Consider the following 22,688-nt stretch of genomic DNA (forward strand, 5'->3'; position numbering starts at 1 on the left):
CTAGATGCAGAATCAAATGCATTTAAGCAGAGCATATGGAATAAATTGAATTAGTAGTTGAGAGCTAAAATACAGGAAGAAACTGCTGGGCTACAGCTACTCAGAAGTTCTGCTCTTTCAAAATATGCCCTGTAACATAAATGGCAGGTTGAAGTGTTGGTGTACCCAAATGCAGAATTTCCATGTGGAAATCAGGACTGATTCTACACAATCATTTTTGCTCTGGCTCTGACCTTTGGAGAGCATTTTGTGGAAGAAGAAAGACTTCAGCCAAAGTTTAGAAAAAACAAACATGCCCACTCAAAGTTGCAAGTGCTTTTTGTTCCTCCTAATCCAAAGAGGTTTTTTTTTCACTGTACACTACAGTGATTCATAAATCTTGTGCATGAACAGTAAAATCGTTTTCTACACAGTTCAAAAGAGCATGTTACTTACAGTAAGTCAAAAAGATGGGTATTTTTCATAGAGTGCATTGTGGGGTGGAGATGACTAATGCCTTATTAAAAAAGAACTTTAAACATATAATTTTTTTCAGGTGTAACTTGACACATACTTAAAATGGTTCATCAGTCCTCAGAAATAGCCAGTGGAAATATGCTCATTCTAAAGCTTTTTTTCTTTTAAGAGCTGGAAAAAAAGTATGGATCTAGACCTACAAAATTTTACTATTTTAAGTCAGAACAAAGGCAAACACTTGTTTTGTTTATAATTGTTAAGATGCTCATAATCACACTATCTCTATAATAATTCATGGTTTGTAATGAGGTGTTTTAATAGAGCTGCCACAAGAAGGAAATCATAGAAGCATACTCAAAGCAGATTTCTAGTTACTTTAAGCAAAAGGATCTGGGAAAAATCAAAATACAAAGTGTTCTGTCAGTAGAAAAAACCAATATATTCTGTAAATGTAGCAAACTCCTGAGCATGTAATCATTCACACTAGCTTAGCAATGCCTTTCTTGCTCCAAGGTGAAACTGAATCTGGAAGCAGTAACATCTGTTACCTGATGTAGATGGTTTTATTTAAACAAAATACTGTTGCCATTATCTAGTTTGTAAGCAAATTTGTGTAAAAATTAATTTCAGCTTTATTAAGCATTCAATTTTTTTAAAGTGAAGAGTGTGTGGCCGTGCATGCTTCAATAAAGTCTGTTTACAGCTGAAATTTGAGTTCTTTAGAAATGTGCTTTAAAAACTGTTTTTCTGCACAAGTAAAACTACCAAGTCCAATTCTGTTGTGGTCAGACATCTGTTTGACTTTTTGTGTTTAATTTACAGTGCAGCACTAGAATAGGAAGGTTGGTGTTTCATTCTTGCTACAAAGCATGAAACCAAAACAAATGCTGTTTGCGTTATTAAGCAGACCTTTTCCTTTTTATTATTAGAATGTGTGTTGGAAACCTTCTCAGTAGTTGGTTTTCAAATGATGTTATACAGATTACTTATCTTTGTTGTTAAACATGGGAGGGCAAATATTGAGGTTGGGAAGATTTGGTTGGTTTTTGTTTTGGAAAGAATATTGAGATAAAAAGAAATGTAATGGAAAACCTTTACCCTCAACATGAGATGAATCAGCTGGAACTATGTTTTATAAGTGTGTTTTGCTGTTACTGCTGTTTTACTGAATGTTAATATAAATGTTTATCTTTAAATATTTTATTATCTTTTGCCACATAGAATTATTTCTAGCTTTGCAAGTAAAAATATTTAGACCTTCAGAATTATTCTTAAGAATTCTTACTTGCTGTCTGATACCAGCTTTGTCTGATATTGGTAAAAAGTCATTAGGTGATAAAGTTCAGATTTTGGGATTTTTGCTGTGTCCTGTCCTGAGATCATCCCAAATGGGTTTAGGGCCATGCACAATCCACACCAGCAGAGGCAGGATGAACTGCTTTGTGATGCTTCTCATCAGAAGCTGGAATTCCCCTTGTAGGTCCTTGTCTGTTGCTGCTTTAGAGAGCCTGTGTGCCTCCTTGCCATTTAATTTAATTTGAATGTCAAAAACTCAGTGGAGTAAATGCAGGACTTTGCTTCGTGGTCTTCACGTTCAATGCGTGAAGTAGACTTCAGTCCTGCACTTCCTTTATTCAGAGGTAGCCACTGGAAATGTCACTACTTGACAAAATAGTGTTTTGATGATGACTTGAGAAAAAAACACTTGTTTAAAACTTGCTGCAGCTTGGAATTGAGCATTCCTTCAAACATAACTTAGAAGAGAATTATTAGGAAGTGTATATATTTTTTTTGTGATTAGGTTTCAGCAGTGTTCTTTTAATAAAGTAGTATCTCCTGATTTCTGAAATGTTTTGCTATTTAAATAAGTCACCTGACTTGTCTTTAATTTCTTATGTTTGAAAAAAAGCCAAAGAATATTTAAATACACAGCAGAAATGCCTTTTCTTTTCCTTGGGTACCCAAAGTCTTGTTTTCCCTTTGCTTGTTTTACTTGTTCTGCACTTGTCCCAATCACTGCAGCAGCATCAGATCCCTGGTGTGTGCATGAGGAGCAATGCAGGAGAGCTGGCAGCATTTGCAGTGCCCCACATTCCATGGGTCCCACCTGGGGAGTCCTCCCAGGCTGCTGAAGCACAGGAAGTAAAATGCCCAAAGGAAGGATGGCTTGGCAGCCCTTGAAGTTGGGAGCTTGCATGCAGCCCCTGGCTGAAGAGGAGCTTCAGCTGCTTCCTGGGGGAGGATCTGCTGCTCTGCCTGGCTTTGGGAACAGCGGTGCTGCCACAATGTGGGGAGAGTCAGAAGGGCAGAACCAGAGTGTAGAGGCTCCTTGTACTCCTTGCCACTCCTTGCCTTGTGTTGTTAGTAGATGGTGTTTGAGGAGCAGCACAAAACTTTATCTTAGGAAGTTTTAATTGCTGCCTTATTAAGGCAGCAATTATCCTGAGCTATTGATGATAGTTTAAAGAATGTGATGAGAATTAAGTATTTTTACATGTCTTTCATTGTTTCTTGACCTTGAGAAAAGTTATTAAACCCTTTTTCTGCTAGATTTTATCTCCTCTTTAATATGCAGGCATTATCTTTTTGTAGAGGAGGAAACTGGAGGCAGGAAAATTGTACAGAAGTGTTAAGTCAGAGTTGCTTTATTCCTGGGGCTTTTTTGCTGGTGCCAGTTTTCTGGTGAAATTCATGTATATGTTTGCTGTGACTTTTCTTTTACAGGCGCAGAACAAAGAAACCAAAGTTCTGGCTGCTGCAAAGGTGATAGATACTAAATCAGAAGAAGAACTTGAAGATTACATGGTGGAGATTGATATTTTAGCATCCTGTGATCATGCTAATATTGTCAAGCTCCTAGATGCTTTCTACTATGAAAACAATCTGTGGGTAAGTTTTTTTCCTTTTCTAAATGTTTTTCTTATTTCAAAAGGTTATGGAAATTACACTTTTTTTCTTTATCAAAATATTATTTGTCAGATTTTATCTGGATTGTCACTGTTGGGATAACTACTCAGTTTCAAAACGAATTTGTAAATTGTGGGTATGACTTAGGAAATAGTCACTGCAAAATTGTGCTACCCTGAGTCATTTGGTCAGGAGTTTGAATCTAAAATGCAGAAATTAGCAGTTCATTTTGTGTATTGAGAGAGTTCTCAGCTGGTGCTTATTTGTAACAACAGGACACAGATTTCAATTATATTAGCATGATTTTAAGTTAGACTCAGAACCCACACCTGAAAAATAAATAGTGCTGAAAAGGTCAGCCTATGAAGTACATACTTTAGATGCCAGGTGGTTTATTGGCACTCCCAGGAAGGACAGTTTAGCAGGACTTGAACAATAATTAATTTACTTAAACCCTGGGTATTTGTACCTTGATGTCCAGAGCGCGTTTGTGGGACTGCACATCCCTGGGTGTTTGCTTGGGTGGCTTTAGCTGTGACAAAACAGTTTGCACTTGCAGGTAATCCAGTGCAATATTTATAGCTGCTTTTGGGATGGTACAAAGAATACACGGGTTGGGTTTTTTTTTTAAAGAGCTTATACTTCAAAAAGATACCTAAAACAAATAAAAGATGATTTCCTGGGAGTCTTACAAATAAGCTTTATTCTTTGAACAAATGGTGGAAGTGTAATACCATGTTTCATGATGCACATTTGTTTTGCTAAGCTCATAACTTGGTGATCTCAGTGCAGAGTAAATTATTATATAAAACAGTGGAATAGTGGAAAAATTTCAGTGCATAAAGGTCAGCATGAAAGCAAGTAGGCACAGAGGCACAATATGAAACTGAGTGGGTAGGCTTCACTGGCAGAATAAAGATAGAAGTAAACCCTTTGAAAATAAAATTGGAGCTGCATAGTTACAGTGAAATGCAGGAGCTAGTAAGCCGCAAGGATAATGATGTGGTAAATAAACAGAATTTACCAAGGGCAAAAAAGAGAAGAATGATAGTTGGACATTAAATACATGTTGCTTTCCAAGATTAGAAACATGATTTCTCTAGCAAAGAGACCTTTGTCAGACCAAGCTACAAATTTTAGAGAAATAAATTCTTTATGTACAATTTCCCACACTTACCTACTTGTCACACAGAAGCATGTAAATGGAATGTTTACAGGATTTATAAAGAATTGCATTATATAGTATATTTGTTGGTACCATTGTTGGGGGGATTAATTGCAATAATGATTTGAAGTGTATGTGACATAAGTGGTGTATATATGTGTTGTGGTACTAGGTATACTTTGAGGTTTCCTCTTTTTTCAGCAATTATACACTGATTTTAAAATTACTCTACAGAAAAATAAAAAATAACATACTATTTCCAATCATACTGACTGTTGAGATTATGACAAGAAATGCTTCTTAGCTCTCAGACAGTAGATTTTAATTTATATTATTTCAAGTACAAATTAAAGAAAAAAAAACTGCATTAGGAAGAGTGGGGTATGAATCTTGGATGAGATTTCCTCTTTCTTGCTCTCCTTATTCTCTCTGTCTCCCCTCTTTCTCCTTTGTATTTATTCTTTCTGTCCTTCATAGCAGCACAGTTTGTGCTCATAAATAATTGCAGTATATTTTTGTTTCAAAAGGAAACTCAGAACTGGGGATGGACTTGTTCTGGTACTATTACATTCTGGGATAAAGGCCTTGAAGTATTGCAGGCATGAACGAAAATAAAGGAAAATTAATGTAAACATCTGAATTTAGTAATTTTATGTAGCTTTTCAGAGCATTTTTTCTGTATTTTCATCTTGTCTGAAACAATATAGGAGATAGCATCAGCTACTGGAAAATCATTTAGCTCTTGGACTTTTCAGTCAGGGAGATTATAGTATAGGAGTAGAGCTTAATAACCAAGAAATGAGTTTGCAGGGATTATGTAAATCACATTACAAGGAGTAGGTTTAAGCTGACTGTGTCATTAGGTTTTATAAGTTTTATTATGCTGTTTTATAGTTGGATTAAAACTTTTGTCTGAGGGTCTTGAGGCATTTTGCAAATAATTTGTTGAGCAGCACAGCCCTACTTTTAGCTGGCTAACAGTACTTTGCAGGTTAGTAAAATAACTTGTTGAGGCCAAATAGTCTGAAAGTCTGATCTCCCAAAAATGCTTCCTTAATCAATGATTCAGTTCAGTGGAACTATTTAATTTCTAATGTCTGTATTTTTTTTATTTATTTATATACAGATCCTGATTGAATTTTGTGCAGGAGGAGCAGTAGATGCAGTTATGTTGGGTAAATAAGTTATTTCAACTAATAATAATAATAATAATAATAATAATAATATTACCTTAAAATGATAATATATACTGAAAGACTTATTTCATATGTGTATTGTTTTGATATGCAAATACTTATGTAAAAGATCTGGTCTTTAGCACTTCTATGTACCACACAAAAGAACCAGTCTCTAAATGATGTAGTTTTTTCACAGTTCAGATAGGTAGGTATACATAATTCATAATGAGAAGGGGGTTGGGTTCAAGGAATAAAAATCTTTACTGGAAGGAGCAAATATTCTCAGACAGATTTTTTTTCTGACATGTGATGCTTAGAATCTGTCAGATTAATTAATTTTCCCATATATTCCTATAGGGTTTGCTATGAACATGTAACATAAAATGCAAAAATGTTGTGATTATTTCTGTCTCTCTCTTGTAGAGCTTGAAAGGCCGTTAACAGAGCCACAGATCAAAGTGGTGTGCAGGCAGACACTGGAAGCACTGAACTACTTGCATGAGAATAAGATCATCCACAGAGATCTAAAAGCTGGCAATATTCTTTTCACATTAGATGGAGACATTAAACTAGGTAAGCATGTTTCAAATAAAGCTCTTTTCTGGAACTCGGCATGGTCTTTTAATTGTATTTTCCTTAAGCTGCAGTTTGTCAGGGTTCAATATTTACCTACTGAAATACCAGTCTAACAATGAGAAGTTTTTCAAAAGCAAATGGTTTGGTACTATCAAGGGGAAAAAAAAAAGAACCAAAAAAACTTGAGCAAATATCCTGACCATACTTATCACATCTTTCATACTTCAAAATCAGCACAAGAAGTCATCATAGATCTTGCTGTTTCTTAGTATAAAGTTCCTGATTATACTTACCTTCACTGTGATAACATCAGAACTTCCCTTTGAAGTTGTTGGCTTGGAAAGGGAACATTCTTCATAACCACCAAAAAGCAGTGCCTTGTAGTGTTGTCTCTTCCCTTGAGAGAGATGTAATAATCTGAATCATCCAGCTTAGTTTTTCCACTCCTTTTTCAATTGTTTGTTGCACTGAAATTAAGACAGAACAGTCTGGAACAAAATACAGCTTACTATTGTTGATTTCTGGGTTTTTTTAAAATCTAAGTTAAGGCAGTCATCCACATTTTTAGTCTGATGAGGATTCCTCCATGCAGAACTGACAAAGGGCTGCTGGTGGTGAATAGCATCCCTTCATTCAGCCAGGAAAGGGCAGGAATTATCTGGATCCACTTTGTTTCAGGGAAAAATGTGTATAAGCTGTCAGCCTTTACAGTGGCTCTACCCATGGCATAGTTCCATGACATCCCTGCCCACGCTCAGGTTTCAAAGCCTTCTCTCTGCATGGGATCAGTGTGATCAGTTGTTTTTCTTTGGATGCACAGAGGGCAGAGGTAAGGAAAATCAGAATATTGCCACAGGGAACTGGGGCTCTAAATTTGCAGCCTTGATACAGACTTTCCTTTTAAATGTAAGCATGATGTGTCCAAATTGAGGAATATATCTCCTGCCTAACTTGTATTGATCACATCTCAGCAAGGTACTGTGCACCTTCTCTATTAGAAACTGAGAATATTTAAGAACCTGCTTTGCTGTTTGATCAGTTCAGTGTGATTGTGCTTTTTCCATGGATCCTTTTTGTACAAGATTATTCCTTGTACACACAATCCTTGCATCTGGCTTTCTTTTTGTCTGCAGAGTACGTGTAACTTCACTGGTGTAGCTGTTCTTTGGAGCCAGAACATTTAGTGATGCATTTGGGGTCACAATCCTGATGTGGAAGTGTAATAGAACCACTGTCTTAGTTTCTTGGCACTGCTGTAAAAGAAACCACAGATCATAGCAGGAGTCTCATGGTCAGAGAAAATAATTTGTTTCAGTTCATCTCCTCATGTGACCTGGCTTCTCCTCATACAGACTTGGAACTATTTTAAGATTTTGTCAAGCTTAGCTGGTACACAGCACCTTGCAGGCTGTCAGATACTACTTAACAGTTTAGACCACAGGAGATTTCTTCCACACGTGCATTTGGTGATGCATTCAGGTTTGCTAATTAAGATTTCTAAAAAAAGACACAATGTAATTATGAAAAATGTACAGCATCCTTTGAAGGAGCATTTTACTCCTTATAAACTACTTGTATTTGGATTGTTATACAAAAATAAAGGTAATTCCTTGTTTTGCAGATGTGTGAGTGGCAAGGAAATTTCTTCTATTGCATTTTTTAATATATATGAGTGTTATTATTTCAACACCTGTAGTCCCTCAGAAATTCAGTTTTATGCATTTGAGCCAATACATTTTAGTCCTGTTTTTTTTCCCAGAGCAAAATTAGACTTCTCAAGTATTGAGCCCATCAAGTGATTTTGTACAGATTAAAGATGGCAACATATGGCTCTTTGTCCCTTTGCTTTAATCTCTAGATCTTCATTAACAAAATTATGTCTGTTATAAGCATATAGCACTTATTTAAATGTCTTCTTTTTTTTAAACTGAGAGATACAGTACTTTATAGATAACTAATCTCAAAGAGGTAAAGGTTTGTTTTGGTAGATAGTCCATGAAAAGTACATATGCAAGCATTCAGGTATTATAAAGTGAAAAAACACATGGAAAGAAACCTGTAAGATGAAAGGAAAATGTTACTTTGTGAAAATTTGAGTCCTGAAATTAAAAATTGAATGAGTTCTTGAATTAGTTGAGATAGTTGATGCCATGTTTGATGAATACAGACTTCATAGGCTAAAAAAATTAATTTCTACTTAAAGGAATGTAATGCACTTTTTCCTGTGGTAAATACATATTTTGCTTTTGTCCCATACAGCCCAACAGTAGCACTATGGCTTGGGTTTTTTTTAAGAAATGTAGAATATGTTTTATTCAAGATCTTTTATAATAAATGCTATAAAACCTTGGCACTAAGCTATCGGAACACAAATATTTTTACTTCACTTTGAATTTTTAATACTGAAGAATGTTTGCTCTGGAGCATACACCATTTTAAAAGACAATTGTAAAGTAAAAAGAAATATAGTCTGCTTTCCACCACCCTGTTAATAGTGTTTTACTGTTTGCTTTAAGCGGATTTTGGAGTATCAGCTAAAAACACCAGAACAATACAAAGAAGAGACTCATTTATTGGTACACCATATTGGTAAGTGCACTCTTTTGCTAACTTTTTTGTATGAACTAGTATCTTAATGTTACTTTTGATTTGATATTACAAGCTTGATAGGTACTGTGTAAATATACTGATGGTGGAATGTGCTTCTAGCAATGCTTCAGTGAATATCTGTGTCTACAGCTGTTCTCAGAACACATCAAAAAGCATTTTCTCATCTGGAACTTTGTCGCTGTCTTTGCAGGATGGCTCCAGAAGTAGTAATGTGTGAGACCTCTAAAGACAGACCATATGATTACAAGGCTGATATCTGGTCTCTTGGCATTACTTTAATAGAAATGGCTCAGATAGAGCCACCTCATCATGAACTGAATCCCATGCGAGTGCTGCTGAAAATCGCAAAATCTGATCCGCCAACATTGGCACAGCCTTCAAAATGGTTTGTGTTTTATTGACAGCTTTCCTACCCCAGTGTAAGGCATTCCAAATCATTTGTTTGCTAGATTTGATGAGCAAATCCCTGTTGAAGTTTATGGTGTAGCTTTATGCTTTAAGGCAGGTCCATGCAATCCCAATATATGTTTGTACATGTGTGTATATATGTCTTCTGAAACAATTTGAACTTTTTTTGGTCATAGTTCTGTATAGAAGCTTTTATACAGAACTACTTTATAGGCTTTGCCTTAAAATGTATGTGAAATAGCTTTTTTACAAATGTAGTAACAGATCTGAAGGCCGTCTAACAAAGGGTGAAAGGAAACTAAAGCATCTTTATACTAAGAAAGTATTTTTAAAAGCCATTATCTATTTGGTCAATTTAACATCTTCACATGATTCAGTTACTGATATAGCAGATGAAGTGTATTAATACTCCAGAACAAAAAGTAAATTCTTCTGATAATGAACAAACCTTTTAAAGATTGTCTCTGTGCTGTTTTGGTCTTGCCATTCCTGTATTCCCTTTGTATTTTCCTGAGTCAATAGCAGGACTTGGAGTTGCAGAGTAGATTCATGTTAACCTACAGAGTATTTCAGTTTATATGCTAGTCTGATGTTTAGACAGAGGAACAACCACTGCCTGTCTGCTTGTTGTGTAGGTCATCAGATTTTAAAGATTTTTTGAAGAAATGTTTGGAAAAGAATGTAGATGCAAGGTGGAGTGCAAGTCAACTTCTACAGGTAGGAAGAGTTCATTGTTCAGAACTGTTGTTTAAAGGCAAGAATATTTGGTATTTTTTTTAAAGTAGAGCAGTATTATAGTAACTACTTAAATATTTTCAAATAAGGTATTTGTCCAAAATCTCTTTTAAAATTGATCCTTATTTAGTAAAATTTGATCAGATGATACTAAGCACAGATCAGGTTATTAGTTGAACATATTTTGCTGTAATATAACTAATTACTTTGTGTAAGTAACTATACTTTGATACTTACAATGGATGACAGAGTTGTTTAGGTCTGTGGCCAGTTGCTGACAGGTGTTTTAAAAGCTTTAGTGCTCAGCCCTCCTCTGTAATGCTGTCAGTGCAGAACAGCTGAACAGGAATAGATGTGACCAGGTACATTTGATTGTGTTTAACGTCAGCACCCATTTGCTTTATCCACAATCCATCTGGCATATGCTGAATAGATTTAAGTAACAGGGCCAAGCAGAGAAAGAAGATTCAGACAGTGGAAGAGGAACAGGAACCTCCTCGTTCCTAAAGAAAAAGGTAGAATTCTAGTTCATGTTAGGAAAAGTTGTAAAGGCAAAGCACATTTTTTTCTAGAAAGTATATTTTCTAGATAAAGCTTGTCAAGAAGTAATTTAACTGTGGAACTGAAATGAAACCTAATTCCAAGAAAAAAAACCTTTTTAGAAATCTTTCTACTTCTATTCTTTGGATTGTGAAAAAGGTCAGTATAAATGAATCATTTGTATTTTTAGCAAGTTTGTTAGACTACTTATGTAGTATACTTGAATAAAAATGTTTTGATTTTAAGACTTCTGCAAAAAACACATTGGAACAGTTATGTTAATTGTGAATTTTCAAATGTGAGGCAACCAAAGTAACACTACTCTGAAGTTATATTTCTTTCAGATTATGATTTTCCCACTGTATACTATGAAGCCACACCTAAAATTGTGCTTAATTTTTTTGTTTTCACAAGCATCCATTTGTTACTGTTACTTCAAATAAACCAATAAGAGAATTGATTGCAGAAGCTAAGGCAGAAGTTACAGAAGAAGTTGAAGATGGTAAAGATGAGGATGAAGAAGAAGAAACAGAAAACTCACTGGTCAGTTCAAAATCTACTTTTTTTAATATGCCGTGTCAAATTTCCTATGGAGAATTCAGTTTCAGTTGTATTAGCTCAACTTTGACATCAAATATTCTAGGAATAACATCATAATCATGCTCTAAACTTATTACAAATGAGGTAGCCAGCAATTTCAAAATTAGCATGTTTGAACTCCTTAAAAACTACTAATAAATAATAGCTAATAAAGACTAATGTCTTAAGTTTTTTACATGTATATGTGCTATTTTTAAAAATGAGATACTGATTTTTATGTAAATGGTTTTAAGTCATAATGAGTGGGTGAATGAGGAAATGTGTGTTTGTATTCCATAAAGTGTTTAAAAGATTAAGAGAAGTATTGGACTATTATGCTGTAAACTAAGTTTGTAATTTCACAGTGTGACTATCAAAGAATAGGAAAAACCCACATATTTTATAATGAATGTAGTTCTAAAGATGCTTTAAGAATCTTAGAGCGTGAGTGTGGTTGCTCAGAGGGAAAACTGTGATGTCCAGGGAGGGGTGCAGGTTGCAGAGTGCCCAGGCTGTTTGCTCCCTGTGCCTCCCAGAGCTGCTGTTCCTGCACTGCTGCAGGAGCCAAGTGCTCGAGCAGATGCCTCCATTCCCCCCTTACCCATCTGCACGTTCCTCACAGCCCCTGACCGTCTTACTGCCTTCCCAGTCCACCCCACCGCTCCAAACGTGATCCCCAGCAGCTCCCCTCCCATGGATGAGCTGCTGAGCCATCCATCCAGGAGGGCTGGAGTGAAGTCCACCCTGGGACTCTGTCAAGTCTCACAAGCGGCATTGCAGGAAAGTGTGAGGTAGAGCCCTTCTCGTTATTTCCTTGGGGTAGTTTTAAACACTCCTGGGAGATCAACACTAAACTTCTTGAACAATTACACAAAGAAATATTTTAAACGCAATTTTGACTTAAAAGGAATTGTTTTCTCTATGCTTGGGAAATCCTTAAGGAAATGCACAATCAAACCTGTGCTTGCTGCAACAGCTAACCTAGGACGTTCCCTATGGCAAATCAAAAGCCTGATCTGCAAATTACAGGGTTCTAGGAGTAGATACAGACAGACAGATATCACAGTCACTTTGAAGAACGAAAGGGCAATTGTGGTTAAAATGTTACTCTATTACTATATTCTTTTGGATGTCTCTATGGAATCTGATAACATTTATTCATATTCTGGCAGCGGCAGTTTCTACAGTGAGGTAACTGTTTCTGTTCTAGTTTTGTACTGCCACTTAATCAGATCTGCTGGAGGTTTTCACCATTTTAACGGGGTTTCAGCATGATTAAAACCAGATGAAAAGTTTTCAGGCATTTTTAGCCAAGAACACAAAGTGAAGCAGGAGAAGGACTTAATACTGCATTTTATCAGTGCTGCACTAACTAAAGCTACAGTTTCTTCCCTGCCCAGCTGGCACAAAGTGAAGTCTTTCAAATCCAGCTGTAGCTGAGACTGTTGAGGAGCTGAACTGATTAAAAAAAAAAAAGGAATGTGAAAAGAAAAAGACCCTTGAAGAGTAGCTGATGACCATGATCCCTTTCCCTTGATCACAGTGAAACTTTCTGTTCAGAGCCTCTCTGTAGTTTACGCGCTTCTTCTGTGATAGTCCAAGGGAAGGACTCTGAGGTTATCAAAATTGTGTAACTGCATGTGAATACAATACTGATCTCTGTTCACATATTCTTCCATAAAACTGTGCTTTGATTAAGTTATAAAATGATTGAATGTTTTTCTTGCTTTAATTTTTTAGCAGTTACCTGCAGAGAAACGTGCATCCTCTGACCTTAGTATTGCCAGCTCTGAAGAGGATAAACTTTCACAGAATGCTTCTGTCCTGGAATCTCTCTCTGAGAAAACAGAAAGTAATGCCATTGAGGACAAAACAACTGGAGATGAATCTGAGGACATTAAATTTAGGAAAACAGCTGATAACATACACGATATTCCCATTAGCGATGTGAAAGTGCAGAACGGTTCTTTGCCCACTGGTGAAGATGAGCAAGGCAAAATGGTGCCAGCAGAAAAGAATACAGAAAGCCTGGAAAAAATGCATGAGGATACAGAACCCCAGAAGGGAGGTAAAGAAGTTGATGTGGAAATAAAGAATGAACCTAACTTAAAAATAGAGAAAGAAAATTCTGTGGCAGATGAACAGATAGAAGATGACAAACTGAAATTAGTACCTGTAACTGAAGATAGGGTAGAAACTGAAGAAGGCATTTCTAATGAAACTGGTGAAAAAGAAGAGGAGAAGGGAATGGATCTCTTGGACGGTGAGGAAGAAAAGGTCCCAGCAGAAAATATAGATACAGAGCAAAAGGAAGATAAAGGTGAAGCTCAGAAAGAGGCAGTAATAGATACCACTACAGAAACTCTGCCTAATGCTACAGTTAAAGTGTCTGATGAAGAAAAGGAACTAATAAAGCATGGAATTGACAACATTAAGGAGATAGGTGCTATTGCTGAAACACCTATCAGTGATGGGGATAAAATACCTGAGCTGGAGGATAAGCCAGTGGAAAGTCAGGCTAAGCAGGTCCATGAGATAATCAGCTCTGAAGAAACTCTTTCAGAAAGCCAAGATACAGTGGTCGAAGTAGACAAGAAACTGGCAGAAAGTGAAAATGAGGGTATCAGTAATATAAACAGCACAGAGGAAACAAAGGTCAAAGATTCTGGAAAAGATATTGTAGACCAGAAGGCATTACAGAACAAACCTGAGGATATTCCTGATAAACTGGTGGATAAAGTGACTGGTATGGACCAAAATTCAGGAGACCACGGACCTGAGAATATACAGGAAACCAACGTCCAGGTAGACAAAGAACATCCAGCAGTTTCCTCAGATGAAATCATGAAGAATAAGCTTCAAGACACTGTCAGTGAACAAGCTGATGACTCTGAAGTCACTCCAGTCCCCAGTATTAGTATTAGCACTGAAGAAAATGAGAAGGTCAAAACAGATAATCAAGGCAATACTGAGACTTTACAGCAACTGGAATCGGAGAATTTGAAGGAAAATGATGCAGATTCAGGCACTGGTTCTACAGCTGATAACAGCAGCATTGATTTGAACTTGTCCATTTCTAGTTTCCTTAGTAAAAACAAAGAGACGGGATCAATATCTTTACAGGTAAGTGCAAGCATATATTTTTTAATATAAAATCTCATGTGAGTGTAACTCTCCAAGTGTTACCTTTGCTACAAAGAAAAATATTGAGGGAGAAACCAGTATGGCACATATATACAAAGCTTTGTAGAAACCAAAGTATTCTAAATTGTACCATACAACAATGTCTGGATTATGTGCAGTTATGCTAATTAGTTTCATACTGTATTGCATAATAGTATAAGCCATAAAAGGAAGTGTAATAATACTAAACATGAAGAATCATGAGCAGCTGTAGGTCAGAGCTGATACTCAGGAAGACCAGCTAAGTGCACAGAATTCTGGTTCAATGGGAAAAATCTAGTGACTATCTAATCTTATACCGAATTCCTGTCACTTCCATATTCTGTCTCTCTGTTTGGGATATCCAAGGCAGACATGCTGCTGGATTTTTTTATTGCAATCTCTGTTCTCCTGTGGTTGTACTGTGTCCATGCAGTTATGTCACTATGAATGAGCATATTTGGAGGAAGCAAATTCCAGACTATGAACTTTATTTGTAGTTTTTGTATTAAAATGAAGCCATGTTGGGGTAGTAACTGTAACATGGGCTTGAGTGGAGGAAAAACAAACCTAGAAAGACAACCAAACAAAAGAATCATAGATTGGCATAATTGTGCTAAACACAAGGGTGTTTGCAGTTGCCCTGACACAATGGAGATGATGCAGGTTCAGCTGGGGTTCTTCTTTTCTTGCAATGAAACAACAGCAGCTCTGACAACTGAGACTTCTCTAGTTGTCAGCAAGATCATAATATGATTTTGGCTAATATATATATCAATAAAAAAAACAAACCCACTTGTTTATGTCCAAAGCAGGAGGAAGTAGGTGAGTAAATTGTAATCCTGTTTCAGAACTGATTTTCAGAATTAAATACCTGTTGGTGGCTGGGGAAATCATGATCCAAAGCAAACAGTAAATATAGCTGTCTTCATCTCTTAAAACTGCATCAGCTCTCTTCAGAGTTTCTGGCTTAATTTTTTTTTTTCTTCTGGTACTTTGGATAATCAATAATTGCAGTTTTGCTTTCCTTACTAGAGAGTTTCAGTTTATTGGAATTTTTCAAATTCTCACTTGATTAGTGAGGCACCTGGTAAGCGAGAAGGGCTCTTGATGATTGTATAGAAGACATTCCCAGAAATATTAGATATAATTCAATATTAAGAAAAAAGGGAAAAATAACATAAATAACTAACTTACCAATGCTTAATTTAGGAAACTAGAAGGCAGAAGAAAACGTTAAAGAAAACTCGGAAGTTTGTCGTTGATGGAGTAGAAGTGAGTGTAACCACATCAAAAATAGTTACTGAAAATGATTCAAAAAGTGAAGAAATGCGATTTCTACGGTAAGTGTTTCTAAAAGTAAAATTTTCAAGAGGTTAGCAGCTGATTTTTTTTCTTTGAATAAAACAAATGAGCTAATGATCTTATTTCAGTCATATTTGAGGATAAATTTACAATTTTTTTTAGTAGAAGTGAATATAAAGTGTTTCTTATTAAGGCAATTAGTTCAAAATTAGTTTTACTGGGCCAAAGTTATCAATGGTCCTTTTCATTTCTTGTCATTTTACACTTCTCTTGTTTTTCCATCAGTATTAAGTGTTCTTTGTCCTTATTAGACGTCAAGAGCTCAGAGAGCTGAGACTTCTTCAGAAAGAGGAGCAGAGAGCCCAACAGCAGCTCAGCAATAAGCTTCTGCAGCAGCGAGAGCAGATGTACAGACGTTTTGAACAGGAAATGACAGTGAGTTTCTGCATTTTGGTGCTCTTAAAATATGATATCTTGATGGAGGAGGCAGAATAGTGCTAAGAGCAGTCAGGTGTTTCCTGCCATGATGGCTCTAGCTTAGCCTTCATTCTTAAATAAAAGGCAATATTTGCCATTGTGGGGTGCCCAGCTTGTGCAGGGGCTTGCTGCCACAACAATCCATCATTGCCATTCCTTGCTGTGCTACAGCACTTTGCTTAACAGGACTTAGCTGTCTAAAAAAAGGTGCCAAATAATTTTTACAGAGTAAAAAGCGCCAGTATGATCAGGAGATAGAGAACCTGGAAAAGCAGCAGAAGCAGACGATCGAGCGCCTGGAGCAGGAGCACACAAATCGCTTACGGGATGAAGCAAAGCGCATCAAGGCTGAGCAGGAGAAGGAGTTGTCCAAATTCCAGAATGTGCTGAAAAACAAAAAAAAAGAGGTAAGAGATGATGCTAATATAGAAAATAAGGAGTATAGGCATAGCAAACAGTTGAGATTAGGTCTCCTAGAAGCCTTGTCAAACTTGTGCTATACTGCGGTTTGGAAGTGTCACTACCAGTCAGAATTTTGTCTCTTGTTTAACTGCCTAAAGTGAAATACAAACAGCTGACAGGAAGCTTGAGGTATTGATTTAATCTAGAAGACATCATCAAGTTAGAAGATTTTGTTTTTCACAAGATATTTAATAAAATATTTCCTCTCAAATACTAAATAAAAAAAAAAGTATTTTCATGAAGATTGTGAAAAAATTCCAGCTATAGTTACTTAGTAAATACTTAACAAATTAGAATTTCAAAGACAATAATTTCAGTTTTGTTTTGTTTTTGTTAATCTGTTAGATTTCTTAAATTGACTGTGTGCTGTAATTGTATAGAATTTCTTTATATGAAGTGACAGCAATAATATGAATTTGGTTTGTTAGTTCAAAATGAAAGCCAGGAGAGAGAAGTCTGGGTAACCTAAAATCTTTTACAGTTCATTTCATAAATGTCATATAGTTAAGGTGAAAAGACTGACACTGACAACTGGTGAAGGTAATTTACTTGCATTGAATTAAGAAAAGGTGGTAGGTTTCCATATGGATTTTGCATCTTAAAAGCTGTTTTATTTAATTTTTGGTTCAATTGCATAGTGCCCATTTTTATATAAATGGCTCTAGTGTTTGCTCTGATAGTTACTAGACTCAGAGATGTCTTTAGAAAGCTGAACTGTCAATGCTTTTGCATAGAATGATCCTGTAGCACAAATGTGCATTGAAATATAAGTTGTATTCAGTTTGAACTGTATGCCCATATGTAAATAACAATTTTTTTTCTTTTGCGGTACCTCTTGCATTTTGAGTCTATCTCTGTTCACTGGTGATTGGGTCCTACATGGGAAATTGGGAGAATTTTACATATTGCTCTGAGCTAAAAACAGTTCTTTCATGGACATAGGAATAGCATGTGGTGATTTGGACTCTGTTTTCTGATGATGCTTCCACTATTAAACAAACAGGCATTTGTCTCTGAGTGCATACTTTTGTGTTTAAAGCTTCAAAAGGCAATGTACAGTTTGAAGGAAAATGCAGCTGCTGCTCTAAAACTATTCATGTTATATTGGAGTGTACAATGCCACATTTTTGTAATTCTTAAAAGCAAAACTCATCAGCAAATTAACAGATTAATAGTCAGTTGATTTAGCCAGGTTATATTTAGAATCTTCTGCTAATCTTGTCTAATTCACCGTGTACTGAAACACGTTCCATCCCAGCATACGTGTGACAAAAAGTTTCTTGAAAACACTCTTATTTATTGATGGGTTTTGCTTTAAATTCTTCAGAACCAAACACAACCAAATAATGTTTTGTTTACTTGTATGATTATTTTGAAGACATAAGCTGTGTAGATGTCATTTATGGTCACAGACACTAATAACGGCATCTTGTAAATTCAGGTTAGAGGCAGTGTCAGAAATAGCTGGGTTTCAGTGGAAGTTATTTTAAGCTTCCAACCATTTTTCACAGCTTTATGCGAGGTAACATGCTCTGTGGTCCTTTTGCCATAGTGATTCAAGAAAATACCACTTTTGCAGGTGGTGGTTTTCTTAACTATTGACTCTGGCAGCTGCATGGAAGCACAATCGAGGCACTGCCATTTCTGAGGGCACTGGGCAGCATTTGCATGCAAAAAGCGCTGGCACATCCCTCCTCTTTGCACAGTGGCATGCATAAAGCACCTATTGTTCTTTCTCTTTTCATTAAGCTCTTTCACTAAACTAACATCCCTGCCACTGAAGTAATACATGCTTCCAACTACCTCTAGTGCTTGACCTGCATGTCCCTATGTTCACAGTAGTGCTTGCTGTGGAGACCAAGTGTTCTTTTTGCCACCTTCTGCATGCTTATATACACTGTAGGTTTTATGTGAAGTGGAGAAAGCACCAAAAGAGCTGAGAAAAGAGCTCATGAAACGCAAGAAAGAGGAGCTTGCACAAAGCCAGCATGCTCAGGTAACAATGGCAGCTTCAAGCTACTAAAATACAAAAGGCAGCAGTATTCACACAGCTTGATGATTTCATTTCTTGTTGTTGTTGAGTGAATATGGAACTTAACTCAAACTAACCCTACAAACTGCTCTCTTTCTTCAAGTACTCCCATGTCACATCTTAGACTTAACTAGGTAGATATGTAGGAGCAGCTGTTGCCAGGTTTGTACTGTCTAAGTGTAGGATTTTGTGAGCTCTACTGAAAAAGAATGATATTTTTCTACAGCATGTTTATTTACAGTGCTTTTACGAGTGGTAAGTACTCCATGGGTCCTTCAAATTTTAAAGGTTCTAGTCAGGAGGAAGTTTTGAACTACAAAAATGCAGAGGAGGAAAATGTATCTAATATGAAAGCATGAGACATCTTGTTTATAGGAGCAGAACAGATTAGGTAAAATGTTATTTAAATGTCAAAGTGTAGGTGTATAGAAACTTTACAAAACATCATCTGTGATTTCATGCCTTCAGACTTGCTGCTTTTCTATGACCCAGCTAGAAAGAGGGCTAGTATTTCAGAAAAATACTGGCTTTGTGATGGCCACAGCTTGTACAGAGTGAATTTGAACCACAGCAGAGCAAGTTTGGTTTGAGTAACTTAAAGATTAAATGTTTATGTGAGTGACCTAGTAGAAAATAATAGCAACTTTATTCCATTATGTGTTTAATTTAAGAGGGGATTTCCCAGGATAGAAGGTGATTGAGTTGTAGCACTTTCCCCATACCAAATATATCTGTCTTGAAACTTTTTAAGGAAACAAAAATCTAATTTTTCATAATGTTTGTAGAGACATGGTTAATTTCCTTTGCTGCTTTCAGTTTGATGAAGAGAGGTGAAAGAAGATTTTAAACGTGAAATATTCTTACTTGGAATGACAAGTGCTAAAGAAGGTGCAGCTGCTTAGTTTTAGAATATCTAGAACTTCCATCAGCATCTACTTGTGTGATTAGCCTTGACATTTCAAATGTTTATTACTAACGTGCAGCAGATCTCATTTCTTCCCTTTTGTAAGAATAGAAATATGTTTCACTATATTATGACACAGAATTACATTGTGTCCCACAGGGTGTTGCTCAGGTTATGATTCAGTCTTTTCAGTTGTCTTCATGTACGCTTTTCAACGCACAAATGCAGGATGTAAGTCTTAAAATGCAACACAGTGCAAGTTTATCTTCCTAATTTTCCAGATGTGTGTCTTCTCTTTCTGCTCATATGTGCTGATCAATGTCACTGCTGTCTCCAAACTGGTTAGCACCAATTTAGGTAATTGTGCTCTATCCATTGTCAAAAGTTCCAAAAGACAGTAGTTACTCAGTCTGAGCAAGACGCTGAGGGTTCACACATGCAACATGATACTTGTTCAGCACATGTGAAAAACATTGTGTGACTTGTATTCTGTGTGTGCAGTGAAACCATGTATTTTAAAGATGTTTGAGTCTCTTTTAAGATACTGGGCATAACCAAGTGGTACTTTGAAAAAGGTTGGCTGCCTTGCACTGTCTGCCTTTAAACCACCCAACACATTCTTACTAAAGTTGGCGACATTTATTTTATGTGATACTTGAGTAGATGTGAGAAGTGGAATTTCCTGCGATTGCCTAGTTTATCTTACAGCACTAGCAGGTATAAAACTTCATAAGAGTTACTCTGTAGAGAGCAGCAATGATATTTAAATTATTAAATGTGTAAAGCTCAAGCATAATCACTTTTTGATCATGACTATGATCTACGCTAGAACAGCTTTCCCCCACTCCCTCCAAATCAGAAATTTCCCAGCAGATTAAACACTGTGTTAATTAGGTGTCTGCACCCTTAGAATGTTCAACTTGTAGTAGTCTTTTTAACCTTTTCAGGTATAAAGGGAAAAACCAGGATTTTTTGTCCCTCTATAAATTCGGTTAGGTGTATCTGATTTAATTTACAAACAACACCTTCCAGTTCATTTTGTACCCTGAGGTCTGTTACTGTCAGCTTAATTCAACTCTGGTTTTATGTTACCTGTCTCAATAAGAGACATGAAAGCCTCATCAATGAATAACTTTATGTGAAGATGAAAACCAGGAAATTTTATATCAAAATAAAAAGTACTTTTAATGAACATTCAATTCCATTTATTACAAACTTGAGCAGCCCACCTTGGCTCTGACAAGACCCTGTCATTGTCCTTTCTTTTGGCCTTGATATCATGCTAGAAGCATCTGATTCAATTTCTTGTTTTAAGGCAGGTGTGAGAGAGTGTGTGTGTGTGTGTGTGTGTGTGTGTGTGCGTGCATGCATGCTTGCATGCTCATAGCTGTGGTTTTTAATAGTTGTAAAGAAGAAAGGCAGCAGAAGGTCTTGGGGCATGGGAGGGGGACTCAATGCTGTCAGCTTTTCATGATGGGATGTAACAGTGATGCCCCTGGATAATGGGAAGATGCAGGTGATAAATCCCTTTGTGAGGAGCCAGCTCAGTTCAGGTGTGAGCAGGTTATGCCCCTGCAGAACCATGGGGTGTCTGCACAGTGGTCCTGCAGAACTCCCAGCCTCAACAGCCCTGCCCTAAGGACAAGATAAACCACACAGATCTGAAACCCAACTGTGTAAATAAATATGCTTTAGCTAATCACCCAAAGCAGAATAACCATACATACCTTTATTTTCCTACATACATGCATAATTAACCCTTTTAGAATGAGTTCAGCTTTAGATTGAGTATTGTCTTTGCTAGCTCTGAACCTGCAACTTGTTCTGAGGAGAGACAAGAGATGGAATGAGTTGCAGATGACTGGCTAGATTGTTACCTTTGGTCTCATTTCTGTATTATTTAAACATGAATATGCTCTTACCTACACTGTACACAGAAAATACAAAAGATGGATAATTTGATAGCCAAGGCACCCTAGCTCAAACTTTCATAGATGTATTTGTTTTCATATATAGCTAATGCTGAGAGGAATGGGAGTTTCATTAACATGTAATGTGGTTAGAAGAACCCAATTTAATTTACTTTTATTGGTTTTCACCAGGAGCAGGAGTTTGTGCAGAAACAGCAACAAGAACTGGATGCATCTCTGAAGAAAATAATTCAGCAGCAGAAGACAGAACTGGCCACTATTGAACGAGATTGCCTCAACAACAAACAGCAGCTCATGAGAGGTACCCAGCACTCCCTTGGAAACAGGCACTAGTGTTTAGTAAAACAATGGTCTTTCTTCACTTTATGAAATCAAACAATTTCATGACCAATCTTGAACTGTAACAAAACCATTTGCTATGAAACAGCATTGTTTTTAAAATGCACTTATACTTCTGAACATACACCAGGAGGTTGGGAAGTATGGGATAGGATTGCAATTCATGAACCAACCTTTCTCTTTTTTTCCAGCTCGTGAAGCTGCATTCTGGGAGCTGGAGGAGCGGCACCTACAGGAGAAACACCAGCTCCTCAAGCAGCAGCTCAAGGATCAGTACTTCATGCAGAGGCACCAGCTGCTTAAGAGGCATGAAAAAGTTAGTGTTGACTTTTGCACTTTGGCACTTTCTCCTGTGTATCATAATATCAATTTTTTTTTTATCAAGTCGTCTTAGGATCTCTCCTGGTGCTGTACGTTTGTAGAGGCAAGACCCAGATAAGAATTTTGAAGATGTTATGTGCTCTATTGCAATTAAAAAAATCTTACTCACCTTACTTGAATACCTTCATAATATATAGAAGGATAAATTATGATATTTTCCCTTTTGATTCTTTAAAAAAAAACCATCAACCAACCACAACATCAGTCTTTTACTATAAAAAATACTACATTCTCCTTATCCACCAAAACCGATTTTGATTTGTGTTCAAACAAATCTGTTCAGAAGTAAATAATCCTGGAATTAAAAGAGCAGAATGAACTGGATTAGCTTCAGGGCAAGTAGCTGACCACTGTCTCTTTATAGCTAAATCCTTATTTTCCATAAGGCATTTTGGTTTTTATAGAATACACAAAAGCAAATAGTTCAATTTCTGAAACTGTAAACTGGGAATTGATTGAGGATCTCTTGGTGATCAGAGCATGAGCAACCTCCACTGAAGGCTTGTTCTGTCCACTCTGGTTTATCCCATGTTGGCTGTTG

General features: G+C 36.6%; 1 protein-coding gene across 4 annotated transcripts in view; it reads left to right on the plus strand.

Moving 5' to 3' along the window:
- Positions 1–22,688, plus strand: part of SLK (STE20 like kinase) — a 49,208-nt gene that overhangs the window by 17,428 nt on the left and 9,092 nt on the right. The window contains exons 2-15 of one of the 4 annotated variants that reach the window (XM_009087206.4): positions 3,181–3,345; positions 5,655–5,703; positions 6,130–6,279; positions 8,799–8,871; positions 9,083–9,277; positions 9,936–10,017; positions 10,990–11,118; positions 12,895–14,277; positions 15,529–15,659; positions 15,933–16,056; positions 16,326–16,505; positions 18,464–18,556; positions 21,599–21,728; positions 21,958–22,082. In XM_009087206.4, the coding sequence (XP_009085454.1) occupies positions 3,181–3,345; positions 5,655–5,703; positions 6,130–6,279; positions 8,799–8,871; positions 9,083–9,277; positions 9,936–10,017; positions 10,990–11,118; positions 12,895–14,277; positions 15,529–15,659; positions 15,933–16,056; positions 16,326–16,505; positions 18,464–18,556; positions 21,599–21,728; positions 21,958–22,082 (3,009 nt within the window). Of the gene's footprint in view, positions 1–3,180; positions 3,346–5,654; positions 5,704–6,129; positions 6,280–8,798; positions 8,872–9,082; positions 9,278–9,935; positions 10,018–10,989; positions 11,119–12,894; positions 14,278–15,528; positions 15,660–15,932; positions 16,057–16,325; positions 16,506–18,463; positions 18,557–21,598; positions 21,729–21,957; positions 22,083–22,688 lie in introns of those variants that run through there. The other 3 variants (XM_018910633.3, XM_018910635.3, XM_050976021.1) reach the window with 3 other exon arrangements.

This window comes from Serinus canaria, chromosome 6, assembly GCF_022539315.1.
Source record: "Serinus canaria isolate serCan28SL12 chromosome 6, serCan2020, whole genome shotgun sequence".
Classification (NCBI taxonomy): domain Eukaryota; kingdom Metazoa; phylum Chordata; class Aves; order Passeriformes; family Fringillidae; genus Serinus; species Serinus canaria.